Below are 18,591 nucleotides of genomic sequence, written 5' to 3' on the forward strand. Positions count from 1 at the left end.
AGTATGACTAGAATTGGTTCAATGCGCATGAAAATAGGTAAGAGGTGAGTTGCAGATAGTACAAAGACAGGTAGGTAGAGGTAAGTGATGAAAATCTTGGTTATTGCAGTAGAGTGGATGGGCCAGATTGAACAGATCCTTTGTATCTTTTTTAAAAGAAAGGATTATCACTGCTAATTTTTGGTATCCCTTTTTGCTTCCACTGTTAGCTATTGTTGGTTAATGTACAATGTTTCAAGGAAAGAGAGAAAACATCTCCATACAAGTGTTAATTTTGAAACGCACACCAACCAATCTCTCCTATTCTACGTCTCTTGGTCTGCTTATTTTGTTTAACCATATTTGTACAGGGTCTTTTCAATTTGAACACTTGTGTCAAGATTACGATTTCTTTGTCCATGACCTCAAAGTTGTCATTCAGAAACACCTAACCATTAAATGTATTTCAGTTTTTCCGAATTAAAGGAACAGAGTAACCAACTGCTAAATGGCATACAGGAAACAAAACCCACTTTTTAGAAGTACCAATCGCGAGTTGTCGGGGTCTTTGTCACAATTGACAACATTCAAGGGTGGCCAGAAAAACAAGATCCTCTGAAATCTGGCCTACGTAATTATGTACCCTCCATTGTCCAAAACTATAAAAAATCACAATGATACATCTTCAAACATTGCATCTTCAATAGCATCATTCGTGTCTGTATCAGGGATGTCCTAGATAAGTCATCAAAACCTTTTATAGCCATTTGCGTACATTGTCGCGTTTCATCACCCTTATTTCAAGCTTTACGAAGAGAATGCTTCTTCTATAGAGAGAGCTCTTACCATATCATTCAGTCCGTCATTGTTCATCAATCGAGACAAGGGACTCCTACATTCCAAGCAATACAAAGGGATCCTTTATAAGTGTGATTATTAACGTGGTTAACCAATACCAAAGTAAGCATTCATCAATACCATTCTTATGTCCAAAAACACATCCTATAAAGAGTTTTAGTATCGACCTATGCTGAACTAAAAACGGGAGCACAATTTGCTGCCAAGATAATAAAGTGGGGAACCTGTTTTTTTGAATGAGTTTCATGGCTGTAAACCTGATTTACTTATGATCTGCTATTAAGATTAATCCAGTTATACGAAACCCTAATCAAGTAAATCTTTGAACATACATAGCGGTAGTGAACAAAATCCTCTTGATTGTCGATGCGCAAATGTCACTCTGCAATGTTGGCCGAGTCAGTGCATGTGTACTTGAATCGCACTCAGGTTTCCTTGGAATACCTTGGATGCTGGATGAGAGCACTCGTATGCTGTATGAAAAATTGCTTTTATCTGGTTCTCTTGGAAGATTGGAAGAGCCAGGGGCAGGACTTATACTCAGGAGTACAAACACAAAAAGTGGCGGACACAATAAGAGTCTTTGTTTGAAGGCGAAGGTATAAAACAACAAATTCGAGATCAAATTTAGACTCACATGACATGGAACACACGAAATCACCACTGACCCAGTAAATATTAGTTGGGAAGTTGTTATTTGGATGTGCATGAAAGCCACATCTTAGCCTGAAATCGAAATCGAAAATTTGGCGAAACAAAAATATTTTCGTAAAAGAGGGTAATTTTGGAAATTAGAATACCGTAACAAACAAGTCTGTTTGTAACGCCATCTTCATAAGTAGTTAAAAAGAACTGCACTTTTACACTGTTTGCTATTTGCGTCAGTACTTTTTTCGTCCCTGCTTTTAGTTTAGAGGTTTATTATCTGAAAATTATTTGCCCAAATCATGAGGCAAATTCGAGGCTTGAAAATTGTATAATCGCATTGCAAGTAGATCTTAGGCAGACCAATTTTTGGAACAGAGCTGAAAGGCTTTTAGAGTTTAGTTTCGGATTGAAGAGGCGTTGCCTTCCATCTACTGTTTTTATATTTAGGGCAATTTGCAGAAAGGTACATTGTGCAAGAATGATTAAAAAGAGCACTGTTTTTGAAACATGTTCTTTTTTTTATATTAAAAATGTGTTTAAAAGTATCTCACTTACTTTTTTTGAACTACACATCAATATGTCATGAAATTAATCTCGTTCTTCTTGGTCCCCTAATCTAAAAAATGTGCTCCAACATAAGATTCTAATTTTGTTATGGCAAATATTCTTTTCGCGCCTCTGTGGCACAATAAATGATTTTGTTTCTTTGCTTCTGTGTAAACTTGAAGAGTTCTTTTCGTTGCTATTTTGGAACCAAAGAGTTCTAAGACGTCAATTCAATGTTCAACAAAGTCATAGAGCAATAAGTCCAATTCCGAACCTCTTTGATCAGTCTAGCCGACAATGCCAAATTGGCCTGGAGTGAATTTCAACTAGGAAATGATATTTTGTAGTTTGAAACTTCCTTAGGTTTGGAAGCATATTAGGGTTAGTAAATACTCTCGTGTCATGGTTAAACTCTTCATTTCGCAAAATATGGTAAAGGCACGAATCTAACTTCAAAAAATAACATAAACGTGTCTTAGTCTCAAAGAACATTTGAATATCAATCTGACCTTAAACAAGGAAAAATCAAGCCTGAAATGATGTGCAAGGAAAAAGTCAGTTTTGCCACAATGTAGCAAATATTTGAAACGGCCAAATGAACATTTGCTAATCGACATTGATCCAATTCAAGAATTGACTTTCTTCAATCAAGAATGTCTTACTCATTTCCGTGAAGGCAAAAAATTCATTGCTCAAGATGTCACAATTGAAAGCGACAGTAAAATGCCACTACAATAATTTTGACAGCCCTGTCGCTCCTCCAGGACTACTATCAGAGTCTTTAAATGTTGCTTTTTTTTATCAGTTTTCCGCTTTTTGCCCAGAACTTTTGCTCGAAATTTTTTCACTAGCTTTTATAACTCATTCCTGGACATACTTCACTTGAAAATAAAGAGACATAAAAATGAACTTTTTGAAAAATATAACGTGAAACTGTGGGTGAATGGCGTTTGGAATAAAAAAATGTCAAAAAATGAATAGACCAACGCACAAGCAATGCTTTACCCACTTTTTTTTTGCACAATAAGACTTAAAATAGTGTGATCTTTTGAGTCTGACTCCAAACAACTAGCGCTTTTCTTGACAGCTGTTTGGAGACACTGTTTCCTCCGCAGTCTAGTGTTTTCCCCAACCTTACCAAATTTGCATTCACCAAGAACTTGTGGAGCATGAAACGAGCACAATTTAAGCATTTTAACGTACTGAAATAAAAAGATCAATGAGAAGAACTATTTAATGAGATACCCTGCCATTGGTACGGGCAATTGGTCCTGCACTATGACAATATTCCACATTAGGCGTGCAAACTAAATTGACGGTCCGCTCACCTTCAAGCCCTCAGGCTAACTCCTCTCGACGTCAGGGCAAAATAAATAAATAAATTTTCCACTACTTTACTTCAAAACTGAGCGTCTTTACTTTGCCAAATTAACACCTAATGCATGAAGAATGATTGCCTTGCACGAAATAGTCACAACTTTTATTACAAACTCCATTTGACAAAAATTGACAAAAAACAAAAATTGAGTAAGAAAGTTGAAACTGGCCCTGGTCCTTACGTAGGTGACGTAAGAAAGAATTCCTGTTATAGTATGAGCGCATTGTGTTGATTCCGAAGTATCTCCCTGGTTTTGGTCTTTGGCGTAAGTTCATCAAGCTTTGACCCGCATCAACTCCGAAATTCTGGACGGGAAGCTCACGTGAGGGGAATGGATCAGGTCCTACCTTGATGGCAGATTCCAATGGGTATTCACACAATGTGCAGAGTCCATCGATCTAGATGGGGTTTCTCAAGGACCCATGCTCTCACCCCTCTCGTATGGTAGACGTTACCCACAATGCAACTCTCGAAGTGTAAGGCACAGACGGCCTATGCAGACGATACCTCCTGGGCGTCAATTATGACGATGATCTGGGTTGGAAATCCCAATTTCAATCTCTCTTGGGACACCTAAATCCATAGAATCCCTAAACCAAAATCAAACCATTTATAAAAGGCCTCGTTCTCTCTGGACTCCGACACCGTATGTGTATGTTCGCCTCAATTCGTATCAGCATGGTCCTGATCAATTTGCTAAGAATTCTATGGGAAGAGAAGAGAGGAGGTAAAGGGGGCTTCTTGGGCTTGACCTGACTAAAGTTAATAGCAGGAAAACCGAATTAGCGAGTTTCCCAACCCTCGATCATAAATAGAATCAAAGGGTGGAATTGATATTCGTTCACGAATCACGTTGTTGAAAGACACTCTCCATTAACAAATCATCCAAACCACCCAGTCAAAAATATTTCAGGGTCAATTATGTAGATAGAGGAAATAATGGGGCAACTTTATTACCAATCTAAAGATAATCTTTAGGTTCATCCTTTGTCATATTCTTCAGTTTGCGTTAGAGATGGTTAGTATAGTTAATACTTATGCCATCATTCTTTGAACCTGAGGCATACGGTGTCTTAAAACCTTAATTTCGCTGAAACACACAAATGCAATTACTACGATGACAAGAAATAAAAGAACTACAGACGCTTCAGCGTACAGGTATTGTTCGGGTTTTAGACATTGTATTCGTCAATGGAATGTTTTATTACCGACACAAACATAAGGAGAAAATGGCCACGTTACCTGTAAGTCTTTAAGCATCATTTTTGTAGCATTAAGACAAGGCCAGAATCTCTAATCTCAGAGAGAACGTTTTCATAGAATGTTGAGGGGAAATCAGGAGAGTAATTATGGCTATTTGTCGATACTGTATTTTCATATCAGGTGTTCTTCAAATCTTTGAAGGCAAAGCCTGTTACTCAGTTCTAGTGTGGGAATTGCAGGATGTACTTAAGAGAGTGAAGAACAAGAGATTGCTTTTGAAATAACTTGATCTGTCTTCACTGGAAAATGACTTTGCAAGAAAACATTATCTGGAAGATGTCAGAAGCATCCTGGGTAAATTTGGATCAGGGGGCGTTATCTATAGGCATTTTGACGTCGTTCATGTTCAATCTCCTTGATTCTAAGAAGCTGTGTCGCTTTGGAAGTTATCCTATATTTTGTGGACGGATGACTCGATTCCAGCCCTAGTTGGGATACAGGGCAACATGTAAATATTTTCTAAAACATTTTCCGAAGTTGGTGTTACGGATATCCACAGAGAGGAGTATGACCTTTCATTTGCTGGACAAACCCTGTAGCTGTTGGTAACCATAGTTGTGTAAAAAAATCTAGAATTTCCAAATAATATTGTAAGGTTGTACCCAAACAATGGCTGAATCACCTCACAATGTGGACGTATATTCATTCCACAGCGTTAGCCACTCAATATACATCAATAACCTAATTGTTGATTAAATAAAAAAAAAATCTAGTCTTCTCTTTAATGATACAGCAAATTCAAATAGACACTTCAAAGAACAATCATTCGTCAATTTATTAACCTGGGCAAAGAGCAAAGAACCAAAAGTGGAAGGCCATTTCCTGTATGTGTCATGAAAGTTTTTCCACAGGTAATGCGCAACCTCTCATTTTTTTCAATTGGGGGCTATGACAACTACTTTTGCCAACCCCTGGTATGGAATGACTTTCGAGTTGCTTGGCCAAAACCTCCTTCTGGGCGCTCTAGGTTCGGAATATTAAGGAGGATCTGACCAAAATCAGTTGTTTTATGACACAAAAAGAGCGGACAGGGTCAACTTTAAAAGCATAATTTTTGAAGGGAGAGCACCTTCAAGCCCTTGAAAATCTAGGCTAGTTAAAACAATGAAGTCCAACTCTCTTCTTTCTGGGTCTCCTTCATTGTTCAATTTGCTGCCCTCAAATATTCGTAGGGCTTATGTAGGCGTTGATCCAATAGCAGGATTTAAGTCAGACTTGGACAAGTTTTTGACTAAAATTCCGGATCAACCTTACATACAAGGATTAGCCAGATCAGCCAATTCTAATTCGTTGGTCGATCAAATGATACATATAAATAAAAGTCAAGTAAAGTAGTTAATCTTCTCGTCTTGAACTGCTGGGATTCCAATCCCGGTAGCGGTAAGGAAGTCCGCAAAAAAATGTTTGTTTTTTTTCGGTCACGTGCAACTTGCGTAATCAACCTCGGCAGGTGGTTTGTTATAAAAAAAAGATTTTTGAACGGCAAAAATAATTGATAGAGAAAAAATTTGCGATCGGCTGAATAGCCAAACATATATCTTAATACAAATCAATCGTCAGTGCACCCTGCATTAGGCATTTTCAACTGAATTATTGATATCAAACCTTTGGACAATTGCCAAATGTCATTGCAAAGTCAATAATTTGAAGGAGATAGGGATAGGTAGATCAACATAAAACATCCATGCAGTGCCCGATATTAGAGCTATAAATAGTCAGTGTGTTGACTTTGAAGACTCGAGCCATTTTGAAAATCTGTGGAGGGCCTGAAAGATTTGCATCACTTCGGATGATTTTGGAGGACTTATTTTTTATATTGCAAAATACCATCACACAAATAACCCAGATTTTCGCCCTTTTTAGTTGTTCAACAGCAGCATTAGCGCATTTCAATTTCCCCCAGAAGTTTTGACATGGCTAAACTCAAGACATTGAGTCCGTCAGGACTGGAGAGGAAAGTTTTTTTTGAAACCTTGCTAAAAGGAAGACGCATCTAATCAGGAGGTAACGCATTGCTCGAACATCTTAATTCTTGCGAGGTTTTGAAGAGGTTTCCTCTCCAGGCATGTCGGCCTCCATGCTCGAGACCAAACCAAGGGAAGCAAAATTGAAAGTGTGCAATCTACCCATATGTTGCGGCTGCTCGGCCTTTGGAGGTTGCAATTCATACATACTTAAAAAAAAAAAGATTTGCCAATCAGTATATCAAGACAAAATTTTAGCAGGTCTTTGTTCCAAAAGACTCGTAGGGCTTGAACCATTTTTCGAAACTCGATTACAACCCTACTCAGTAATAGCTGCAGTAGTATTACCTAGCTTTCATGAAGCGAGTAATTGAGTTTGTCATCAGTTCAAATCAAGGCCTAGCCGTTATGTAACAAAGGTCAGGCAGCATATCCTGAATTCGAATTCTGTATGGAAGTGAGAGAGTTTACAATTACTTCGTAGTACTACTCTACTGCAAAAGCCTCACGGTCAATGACACAGTGGGGTTGAGGTTTCCAAGGAGGTCCTCGCTGGGCAACAAGGCACTCGATCACATAGAAAATGAACTTACCCACAAGGCCAATCTCAGACGGAAGTTGCTCGACTTTAAACTCCCCCTGTGTCTCATGACTTGAGGAGGCAGAAGGAAGAACAAGTTTGCCCGAGAACTCAGTCAGTCGGCTCTTAGACCTCAAGCAAGAAAGCAGACCAAAATAGGGGCGACGTGCAAGAGGTTTCAATGAAAAGTTGCTCCAGAAGACGGGAACCTGTCGCTCTTGGACAAGTGTCGTGAGAAACATCGAATGCTACACTTCCTGCCAATCATTCACTTGGTAAGTTTATGGAGGGGTCTTTCGGTCGAATCAGGTAGATCTAGAGATTCTCATACGCAATAAGGAGAGTTTGCGCAAGTTGCAACAAGTATAGTAGTTTTATATAGTAGTTTTTAAATAGTAAAATAAGTTGATTTTACTAAAAGCTTTCAAGGTTCACGCTTTGCCCGAATTTTCCTGATTCTTTGCCAAAAAGTGAACCTATGATAATGAAAAATGTGCAAGATATTAAAAAGTACTCTTTATTGAATAGTGGGACAGAAAAACTTTGGCCCCATTCACGTTTTCCCGCCATTTTACTTGACACACACACATGACAAAGGCTTTTGTTTCAAAAATCCCAACGAGAGTGGAACTCACACGAGGGTGATTGCAGCCAATAAATTGTTATGAATTAGGAATGGTCGTGTTAGTTCCATGGCAATTTTTCATCCTACAGTTGTTGTTTTTTTGTGTCCCACAAACACTCTCAACCAAAGTCTGAAAAGCATTTCGAGTGACGAGATTAGTCAAAGGGAATTGTTTGATTAATCATGCACATGTGCTTGGCCTCAGAGTGAAAGCCAACATTGGAATAGTTACCAGTCCAGGTACTCTGGCCCGATCTCCTTGCCTACTTTCCACCATGGTAACAAGGCTCTCATCTGAATCTGCTCTCAGTCCCATCGCTTTGTAGTAGCCTGCCCGTCCAGATAAAAAGAGACACCCACAAGAAACTAACATACAAACCAAAATCTTCTTTTTTTCCAGAGCCATATCCTGGAAGATCCTCGTTCTTTTGTGAATTATGCCATATGAGTGGAACTTCTGACGATTGTCGAAACATGGAGGACCAAACCGAACAACAACAGTCTTTAGTGAACGGAAACAGTGTTGCGATCAGTGTGAATGATGCAAAACTTTCAAATGGCCAAGCCAAAGAGAGCCCGATGGCCATCAAGATCTCAAATGCTTACAAACATTACACATGTGGTCAGAAGCGAACCCCTGTACTTCTGGGGTTGGACATGGAAGTTAAAAAAGGCCAGATATATGGACTTCTGGGTAAGATGCCACTTATCATGCCGATTTGCTATCCCGGTTTTATTATGACTTCCAATCATAACGTTTGGGTAATTGTTGAACGTCTTCTATTGATATACTGCGTGGGTGGACTATTTAAAATGGTTAATTCTGTTGATCAAGGTCATGGGTAGGTTTCAAGACAAATCATGCCATGGTCAAAAATGCAGGATATAGTAAGATTAAACCAAACCTTGCTCTCCAATTCAATGGTGAGTTCAAAATTACGGATTAAAAATAGTAGCTCATGAAATAGAGTACTTCTTACTTGTACCTTTGCTGAGGTCAGCAGCCAAAGAACAAATTGAACTGACATTTATTTCGATTCCAGAAATTACAACGCCATCAAATTTCTTCTCGAATCTACGTAATGATGTATGAATAAATTTCTCCACAAAGCTACAACGAATATTTTGCAATGAAACCATTACTGATAGTATGGTTTAGATTAAGACTGACGCATTTTCAACATGCGAATAAAATGGTCGGATTAAACTCTATTTCATGGACTGGGCAAAGTAGAAAACCAAGGCCGAAAAATTACGCAAATACTTCATATCAAGATGACTTTCGCGGGGTATACCTAATAATCCTGGAATTCTCTCAAAAGGTCCCTCTGGCTGTGGGAAGACAACCGTGTTAAAATGTATAGTTGGTAAACTGACCGTGGAAACGGGTTCGGTGCGGGTATTCGGCGAGCCTCCGGGATCTCCAGGCTCTGGCGTTCCTGGACCACGTGTCGGTTACATGCCCCAAGAATTGGCCATTTTTCTTGAGTTCAATATCGAAGAAACGCTCACCTATTTCCGGCGCATTTTTGGCATGACCCGTCAACAGTACGAGGATCGCCTTGCATTTCTCATGAAGTTCCTGGATTTGCCATCAAAAACACGGTCCTTGATCAACATGAGTGGAGGCCAACAAAGACGGGCATCCCTGGCCATAGCACTTCTTCACGAGCCAGAGTTGCTCATTCTGGACGAACCCACAGTGAGTAATCCATTCCAATTTACCTGAAATACATTGCCACCCTAACCACGACTCTTTTCACCAAAGGTCGGGGTGGATCCCCTTCTGAGAAGTGCAATTTGGAACCATTTGACTGAGATGACTGATTGCTTTGGGAAGCATTGCACCATTGTGATAACTACCCATTACATTGAAGAGGCTCGACAAGCCAATCGTGTTGGAATGATGCGGTTCGGAAAACTCCTCGCGGAAGATTCTCCCGAAGCCTTACTATGCCGGTAACCAGATATAAAGATGATATATGTAGCTCCCAGCTCCAGATGCCAGCTTGTTTACATTTACATACCTCTGTCAACACTTCAGAGACCAGTTCCCGGTTACCACTGTCTAAGATACTACTCACGTGTTATAGATTCAGCAAGCCAAATCTCGAGGACGTCTTCCTCGACCTCTGTCTCCAGGATGGAGACCTTGAGACGGCCAAAGTCCGGGAAGAGCGCACTCAACGCCGACCCATCTTGAAGTTCTCCAAGAAAAAGTCAGAGGCCAAGCCCAAGCCAACAGATCTTGAGGACGGAGAGGGTTGCCAAGTGGTCCTGACCAACGGCCAGGGCAGCAGACCCAAGGAAAAAGTGTCTGCCACCAATAGTGCGGCTAGTGCACGTTCCACGTCCTCCACAGTCGCGAAATACATTGGTCAAAAGAAGCCCAATCTCACCTCGCAGAGAGTGACCGCATGTATGATCAAGACCTTCAACCGGATGAAGAAGCGCGTGGGTCTCCTTGTTTACCAGTTCATTTTGCCCGCGCTGCAAGTGTCGTTGTTTTGTCTGGCTATCGGCCAGGACCCGAAAGAATTACCGGTGGCCATTGTGAACTTGGAAAACCAGGGCCAGCCTTGCGCCGGTCATCCCACTCAGTGTCCATTTGATATGACCTTTGTGGGCCCTGAAGTCAATGAACATTTGCAGAATTTGTCATGTCGCTATCTAAGCTTCATGGACGCGTCCATAGCCCGGCCTGTGTATTATGAGAGCTATGAAGTCGCTCACGAGGCCGTGAAAAATGGCGACGCTTGGGGCGTGATCAGTATGGGGCACAATTTCTCGAGGAATTTGTACGATCGCATTTTTGAATCCGTTGCCAATGAAGACTTGACCACCGTGAATCTGGAGAAATTTAATGCTAGTCAAATCCAGGTTCGGATGGATATCACCAATCAACACATTGCATTCACACTTCAGCTGAAGTTTGCCGAGGCATTTCAACTATTCATGGAACAATTGGTAAGTTCCCTCAAGATGTCGTTCAGAAGAGCTGACAATTCTTACACCTTACAAGGGTAATCAATGTCGTTCGAAGAACAGGTTTTTTTATATGTATTTTCGCCTCTTTTCTATGAAAATATCCTCTTTTGCTTCAATGCCACTACTGAGTTGAAACAAAAAAAAAATGCACACCAAAGTATTCTGATTAGCACACCGAAGAAAACAGTAGCCCCAAAACGCGGCACACAAGCCTAAGAAAACATGCAAAAACTATTTTGGAACACACAAGTAAAACGACCCACCAATATGTTGGGTCGCCATTGCTACTGTTCATAATCAGCTGGTCCTGAGGAAAAAGGTAATTTTGTAAAAATATAGGGCTTGTCAAGTGAACGCCTTCATGAACAATTGACGTTATTCCATGGAGTGAAATCAAAGACAACATGCCCAGCCAAAGCGCACTGTGCATGGATTGAATTTTAACACTTATATCATTTTACACGCTTGTCTAAGCAACTAGCATCGTGGTACTGAGCCAATATGATAGTGTGTCCACCGGTTAACACCAAACATGTTCATTTTGTTTCGTTTTGTAACACAGCTCTCAAAATCACTCGATTATTGAAAATTCAATGGGCGGATAGTACGAGTTGACTGCAATGTTTGTCTTAGTTCTCCCTCCCTAAAATGCCCAAAATCAGGGTGCCGGACCACATCACTTGACATATCCTATTATGAGTGAATAGCCCATATGTAATGCGTTGTTAATCGTAATTAAAATAAGTGCTCCAAACATGTACTATTGCGAAGTATTTGTGAAACTTTGTGTATTTTCTGGCCCAGGCATTGAACAACGTAATTGTTGTGTGAGTGCATTATGCATCCAAGTACAGGTCACATCATCACATTGTTGCATTGCATATGTTGATGTGACCTGTACTTGGATGCCAATGAGCTTGCAAACAAGTAGTTGATTGATATAGATTTGTATCCCTGTCTGGGAATCATCCCACCAATCATGATTGGATTGGATTAGGCAGATCACTCTCTTTACTGACTAAACTACGGTGCACACCATTAGCAACACCTGCAAAATGACATTTTATCCAAATTTTATGAGACTAATATCTTTGCGATTGTCAGAAAAGCCTCATGTTTATAAACGAGGGAAAAGACTCAATTCTGGAAAATGGAACACTCTTTCTCGATGGAACCAGTAATTTCAATGTCTTGACAAGTCTGTATTCGCAGATGAGGCCTCTAACCTAAGAAGAAAGGGTCGAGAAAAATTTACGAAATTGGCTAGATCAATGTTCGCATTCACTACAGAGGGCCCCACGTTTCGAGCGCACCCGCGTGTTCACCCATGGACGGGCCAGCTCCGTTGTAAAAAAAATCCACTTTGTCAAAAAGGCCCGCAGGGCCGTCCAGAGAGCCCCAAAGAGTCCTTTTCTCACAATTTTCTCACTCTTGATGGTCAGAATGATCCAGATTTGGTTAATTGAGAGATTAATTGGCGAGTGAAGTCGATTCAATTATAATTGAGCGTCGAAATTTGACGTTCGCTTGTTTAGAGCCACACGTGGTAATGCGTAACATTTGAAGATCTCGTGTCAACATTTTGAGCCTTGGCATTTCACCTTGGTCGGAGGGTAAAGCCTCGTCCGGGCAGCAAGGCCATTTGTAGTCATTTTCATTGCTCGGATGTAGCGCCCTCTGTTTCGCCTAACTGCGGACAAAAACAAAGTTAGAAACGAAAGATTTATAACTTTGCCAATTCATATCAACCTTGAAATATCTTGTGACTGTCTGTTACATTTCATTGGCATGGTATTTCGCTTTTCATGAGTAAAATAAAGGTTGAAATGCCAGACTCCTTGACTTCGCGCTGAGCTCCTCAAGTAAATTTGTCCACACTTGGACGAGACAGAGGGCGCTGTTCAACGCCCTGAAAAGTTCTATTACATCATCGGACAGAACGGTCCATGTTCCTACTCTATGTGCTTCCGTTTATGAATTGAATGACCCTTTTTTTTAAGGTGACATCTTGTAAGATTGACAAGGCTGTGGCTAACATTCCGCTCACCTTCCTTGATCCAATCTATGGAACACCCGAGCTAACCTTTACGGATTTCATGGCGCCAGGTAAGCAATTACTTTCACCGGTTTTTCCGAATTTTTTTAAACATTACCGGGATCGTAATCCACTGCCCCAATTGAATAAAAGCTCAGATTCGTTTTATTTTTGCAAGTTAAAATGTTCATGATATCGCCCAACGAATTTGATCGGACAGACCGGTCTAGCTCTCCTTTTATGAAAACATTTAGAGTTCTTCCGACCAAACCTTTTTCATGGGAATTTTTCAGCAAGATGCGACGGTCTCGCTTGAAATGCACAATGATAAATGACGTCATCAACACATGTGCGTGCCGTTTGATGATTTTTACCCCAATGTCAATTACAAACTCGTATAAACTTTAACAGCACTTTAAGTAATATCATTTATGGAGTATCAAGCCGGGTCCATTTGTAGTCTCTTTGCGTAATATACATCTCTGAGCTATTGTAAAAACGTGAAAAAAAAGTAGCACGATGTTTGTCGGCTCTCTATATGATAAAATGCATGCGATACGGTAATATGACTAAGGGTATATCAGGTAATAGCATTTTTTTACCCATGACCCAGATCAGGTTTTGAAAGCCTTTGTTCAGGGTAGCTACGCGTATTTCATCAATCCAAGAAATGATCAAAATATTCTTTTTTTTTTTCAAATTGACATTAGCTACTTAGGAAAACGTCCAACAGAGTGTCTTCCTCTTTGGCTGGGTAGTTGTTATAATATGGAAATGAATCAAATTTCAGGCATTATTCTGACCATCGTGCACAGTATGGCATTGGGATACAGCGCCATGATTATTATACTGGAGCGCAACGAGGGATTATTGGACCGAACATGGATCGCGGGGGTCACTCCCGGTGAATTTGCATTGGCTCATTTCTTGGTATCGTTAGTGGTCAACTTCCTGCAAGTGGTGGTCACACTAACCTTCATGATCCTGGTGTTTCAGGTAATCTGTCCATCCGTCTGCCTGTCCCTTATTTACTACCCCGTACAATGTTCCCTTGTACGACAAACTTGCTCCATCTCGACTCATAGGTTTTTAAAAGTGCCCCCACTCTCCCATGAGTAAATACTGTAGTAAAAATTGGTAGTTTAAGACGGATGGGTGGCAGGAACATTTTTGAACACGAACATCACATGGAAAATTTAACTAGATGACTGGTGGTCCTCGACCTCAAAGGTCACCCACCCGCTTTGGGTACATTAAGGTAAAAAAACGAGCTTTCACAATTATGACTGAGCCAGAAATGTTGTAAGGAATAAATCATTTTCAACCTATGGTGATCAAAATGTTAGGGATATAACTTATATTTCCAGGCCACATGACTGTCAAATATTAAATGTTAGCTGATTTCTTTTAACACTGAAAACTCCATCTTTGGAGATGTTGCAAGTGGCAGGTCTGAAATATAAGCTGACTTGCAACAACTTGAGGAAGTATGTCTTCCATTGGAAAATGGTAGATTTTTTCTACATGAATAAAGCCCAAGAATGAACAGTAAAACAGAAAACAATTCCCTCTTACCATCTTCAAATAGCCCCTCTCTTGCTGTGTTCAATACAAGATACCATTTCGCTCCCCTCCTCCATTTTTCTAGACAAATGGATTTTAGCACCGTGCCTGACAATGTTACCTTGCACAACAAACGTGTTCCATCTCGATTCACGGGCTTTAAAAATGCCTCTATGAGTGAATATTAGTGAATTCTTACTCACACTAGTCCTTGATTCTCATTGGATGGATTCAAATCCTTTTCAGGTGCCAAATGAAGGCTCTCTCTGGTTGGTGTTCCTGCTCACGATGTTGCAAGGGGTGGCTGGAACCACCATTGGCTTGATCATTTCGGCCGTGTGCAAGACTCAACAAGATGCCACCCAAATCGCTTTGGGCATCTTTTACCCCAATCTAATTCTAAGTGGAATCATTTGGCCCGTGGAAAGCATGCCCTTGGCTCTGAGGTAAGATTGCGCAGGATTGCACTGCGAAAAGGGCCTCGGAAATAAGGTAGAAAAAAATCGCCAAAAAGTAACCCTCAAAATTGGTCGGACCTGTCGTGGGAACTAGGATTGACAAAACGTGACTCAAATGCCGTCATAGCAGTTTGAGAGTACATTTCAACTTTACTCCACTTTCTTGTTCCAATGCATTGGTCGTACTATTGTTTGCAAAAAACTCCTCAATCCCAAGAGTGTCCCATTGCAGTGTTTTATTGGAGTTTGCCAGTAACAATTCCATTAAAGCGCTCTAGAGGGAAGAGTACGATCATTGTTATTGCTACGGTTAAAGTTGTGGTTTAGTGTTATTTATTTAATGCATAAGGACTCATACATTTGTCTGTAAATTTAAATTGCCCCTTTGAACCTTAACTGGAACAAAAGGTACCATTAGGTGTCAAGCAAACCCACTGAGGTTTTTTTTTAATGAGCCAAGTGTATATTCAATAAAAAGCATCCCAGCTCAACCCTACATTCAAAGACTAGCTCTAATATCAAAAAAAGATTAATAGGCAAAAATTGGCGAAATATAGCCTTCATTTCGTCGTACTGAAAAAAACAAACCTACAAAAAAATGAATGAATGGTAAATTGGATGGTTCAGGAACATGATTGCAAAAGCGTGGCACTTTAAAAGAACATTTGGTGAAATATTTTATCTTCATATACTATTTATGGCTTGGCATTTTCTGCAAAGATATGTTTATTGTTTTTGAATTTTGGAGTTCAATTACATGATACAAGCAAGATAAACCACATGTGTGAAATATTCATTTTCACACTCCAGTTACATACTCTAGCTTTTCATTGTTCCGAAAATTGAAAGTAGAAAAGCGTAAAAGTGTAAAAGAAATAGTATTTAGACACAATCTAATATGATTAAGTACTCTACTCTTCTTGCATCATGAAAGCAATGAGGGGTTCTTTAGGTAAATATTCAGCGACCCATCCTTTACTTAGACAGTGTGCTCTAAGTTTGCTCTATCCATGCCCAACTCAAGGTTGCTTTGGAAGGCTTTCAGTTCTTCCGATGGTTTCCTCAGCCAAGTGGCGCCACTTGCCAAACCCCGTGTGTCTCTGTATCCAGGGTCTCGGACTCTATCTTTCTTTCTAGGTACTTTGCTTACACTTTGCCTCAAACTTTTGCGTGTGAGGCGATGCGTGGTATCCTACTCCGAGGATGGGGCATGGCCTTCATGCCCGTTTGGAGGGGTTTTGTAGTCACATTGGCGTGGATCATTGGAACCTACGTCATCTTTAAACGCTTGGTGACCAAGTGATCCCAATCCAAGCCTTCTTCATCTCGTTCCACTGAAGTACAATCGAATCGCAATCAAAGGCACACTTGGTATTGTCAAAGAACTAGTTTCAAAACCTAAATGTTGGAGCACAACTCATGTTACATCTTTGGGTAGTCTAGAGAATAAATTTACAAGTTTTTACTGTTTGAAGTTAGCCATTTTGCCAAGTGGTCACATTTAATCTGCCATCTTTAACAGGAAACACATTCTACATAAACCAGTTTATTGTTAATCCTGTTGGGCTCGTCTCCAACGAGAACAATGAGTTCATCGGTGGAATAGACATTTCTGATTTTCATTTCCCCGTTGAATATTTTGTAGAAGATGACCAGATCAGCAATCAATGATGGAAGATCCCATACATGTAGACGATCGGAATACCCCAACCCCACGGTCTCCGTCGCCAGTCTCGACATCCTTCTCTGAACGGACTCCAGCAGGTTGATCGAGTACCGCAAACCAAGGGACCAGACGGCAGAAGCATACTCGAGTAAAGAGAGGTGTAAAGTGTTTGGGATTTCATACTTGTCTTTAACGCGATCCACAACTGGTATTGGCCTACCGCCAAGAACATATATAGGCATCTTCTTCTGTCCCTTTCCAAAGCACAAGAGCTTACTCTTGGAGGCATTAAAAACCATATGGTTTGTGACCGACCATTGATGAATTTGATCAAGCGCGCACTGCAGCTCAACTTCCTCTTTCATTGAAGTCACGGTGGAAAATATCTGGGTGTCATTAGCAAATTTCAGAGAACAAATAGGGCTGTTGACAAAGAGGTCGTTCACGTACACAGAGAAGAGCAGAGGTCCCAGACGTCCCACCATGCCAATCTGAATATACACCGTCCATGGTTACCCGTTGGACTCGATCCAATAACCAATGCCTGATCCAATACCTATGTTAATATGTTTGCTCAACATCGTCTCATGATTGACCTTGTCCAAGGTCAAGATAAATGGCATGCACATCCTTCCCATCCTTTGTAGGCCGAGAGAGACAAATTCGTTGAATTCCAAAAGGTTTGACGTACATGATTTACCAGAGCTGATTTACCCGTGCTGATCATTGTCAATCATCCCACCGTCTGAGATGAAACTCCAAAATCGATCTTTCATCAAACGCTCCATGAGCTTACCACAAACACTAGTTAGAGATATTGGACGATAATTAGAAGTCTGCCTAGCGTCGCCCCCTTCCAGTAACGGGAAAATGTTTTCGCTACGCTAATCCAGTGGAACTTCCCCAGACGACATAGAACGGGAGATGATTAGCGAGAGGGCGAAGGCTACACATCCACAAAGTCCTTTTAATAAGCTAGATGTTATTCCATCAGGACCAGGACTTGTAGAATACTTCAGCCCTTTGATCTGCCTCAGAACCAAGCCCGTGTCGAAGTCAACTTTCATCCTATCATTCCCTTGATTGGACTCGATTTCTCCTCGTTTTGATGGAACCCATGGCTCAAAAGTTGGCGAAAAAAACTTATCAAATATTTGCACCTTTTCATGCTTAGCGTCAATCATATTCCCTTGACTGTCCAGTATTGGCCCAATGCCGGATTTACCGGCATTTTTGAAATAGCCGTAAAATAGTTTCAAACTTGTCATCTCTGCCAATTTCTCTTCGTAACCTTCCTTGGCTTTGCGTATATCGACTTTAATCTGTTTAGCGAAAATTGCGTGTTCGTTCTTGCGCTCGAATCTATTCGACGACATAAATTTTGCCCAAAGTCACGCTTTTAAAGATGTTATCGTTTTACCATAGCAATGGATTGCTTGGATCGTACATTTTTATTTAATTCGAACTTCAAGGCAAAGGTCAAGTGACTTAGTTTTGTTTAGAATTATGAAGACGACCGAGAATTCAGCTGCCAATTCGCTCGAATGCTTGTCGTCGTTGTAAGCTTCTCTTACGTTTAAATCCTAAGCAAGGTGTTCCAAATTTTGGCATTCGTCCAAGTGGAGAAGTCACCACGCCATATGAGACCATTGGGTTTGATGCTGAAGCATCTTTAGGTGCTAGAAGCTCCCTCTTCAATAATGTTGACACTGATGCCTGATGCTCACTCAGTCTTTCAATGACTACTTAAAGTTCGTTAGGATGGGGCTGTTCGTGGCGTGTGCGTGTGTATAACTCCCTGTACTCTGTAATACCGATAGTTTTAAATTATCTGTGGGGATTTTGGTTTCTGAGTCTTGCATCGAGTTCTGCCACATGATAAGCCACATGAGCAGGGATCAAACCATTGCATTTGAGTGTTTATTGGCGTTGTGAAAGGTGATACCCACCGTTCGTAATGGAGTAAGTTACAAACTTTTCGAATCAAATGTTCCTTCTGGTGTGTGCATGGCTACTCAGTTTAAGAAGAAGGCTGCGCCA

General features: G+C 40.6%; 1 protein-coding gene across 3 annotated transcripts; it reads left to right on the forward strand.

Annotated features, from left to right (window-relative positions):
* The first annotated feature begins 802 nt into the window (after positions 1-802).
* On the forward strand, positions 803-16,786 carry LOC131891857 (ABC transporter G family member 20-like). Of its 3 annotated transcripts, none has more exons than XR_009374482.1 (10): positions 803-939; positions 8,242-8,535; positions 9,164-9,543; positions 9,610-9,800; positions 9,935-10,808; positions 12,830-12,935; positions 13,655-13,860; positions 14,674-14,873; positions 16,023-16,256; positions 16,531-16,786. XR_009374482.1 is itself a non-coding variant. In XM_059241532.1 (10 exons), exons 3-10 carry the CDS (start codon positions 8,286-8,288, stop codon positions 16,186-16,188), a joined length of 2,373 nt encoding a protein of 790 aa, XP_059097515.1. In that variant the 5' UTR covers positions 843-939; positions 7,121-7,491; positions 8,242-8,285; the 3' UTR covers positions 16,189-16,359. The 3 variants fall into 3 exon arrangements, 2 of the variants coding, with proteins under 2 accessions (XP_059097513.1, XP_059097515.1); XM_059241532.1 differs by lacking the exon at positions 16,531-16,786 and adding an exon at positions 7,121-7,491 and having other exon boundaries at positions 843-939; positions 16,023-16,359; XM_059241530.1 differs by lacking the exon at positions 16,531-16,786 and having other exon boundaries at positions 16,023-16,359.
* Positions 16,787-18,591: the final 1,805 nt, after the last annotated feature.

The sequence above is a fragment of the Tigriopus californicus genome, chromosome 12 (assembly GCF_007210705.1).
Source record: "Tigriopus californicus strain San Diego chromosome 12, Tcal_SD_v2.1, whole genome shotgun sequence".
Taxonomy (NCBI): domain Eukaryota; kingdom Metazoa; phylum Arthropoda; class Copepoda; order Harpacticoida; family Harpacticidae; genus Tigriopus; species Tigriopus californicus.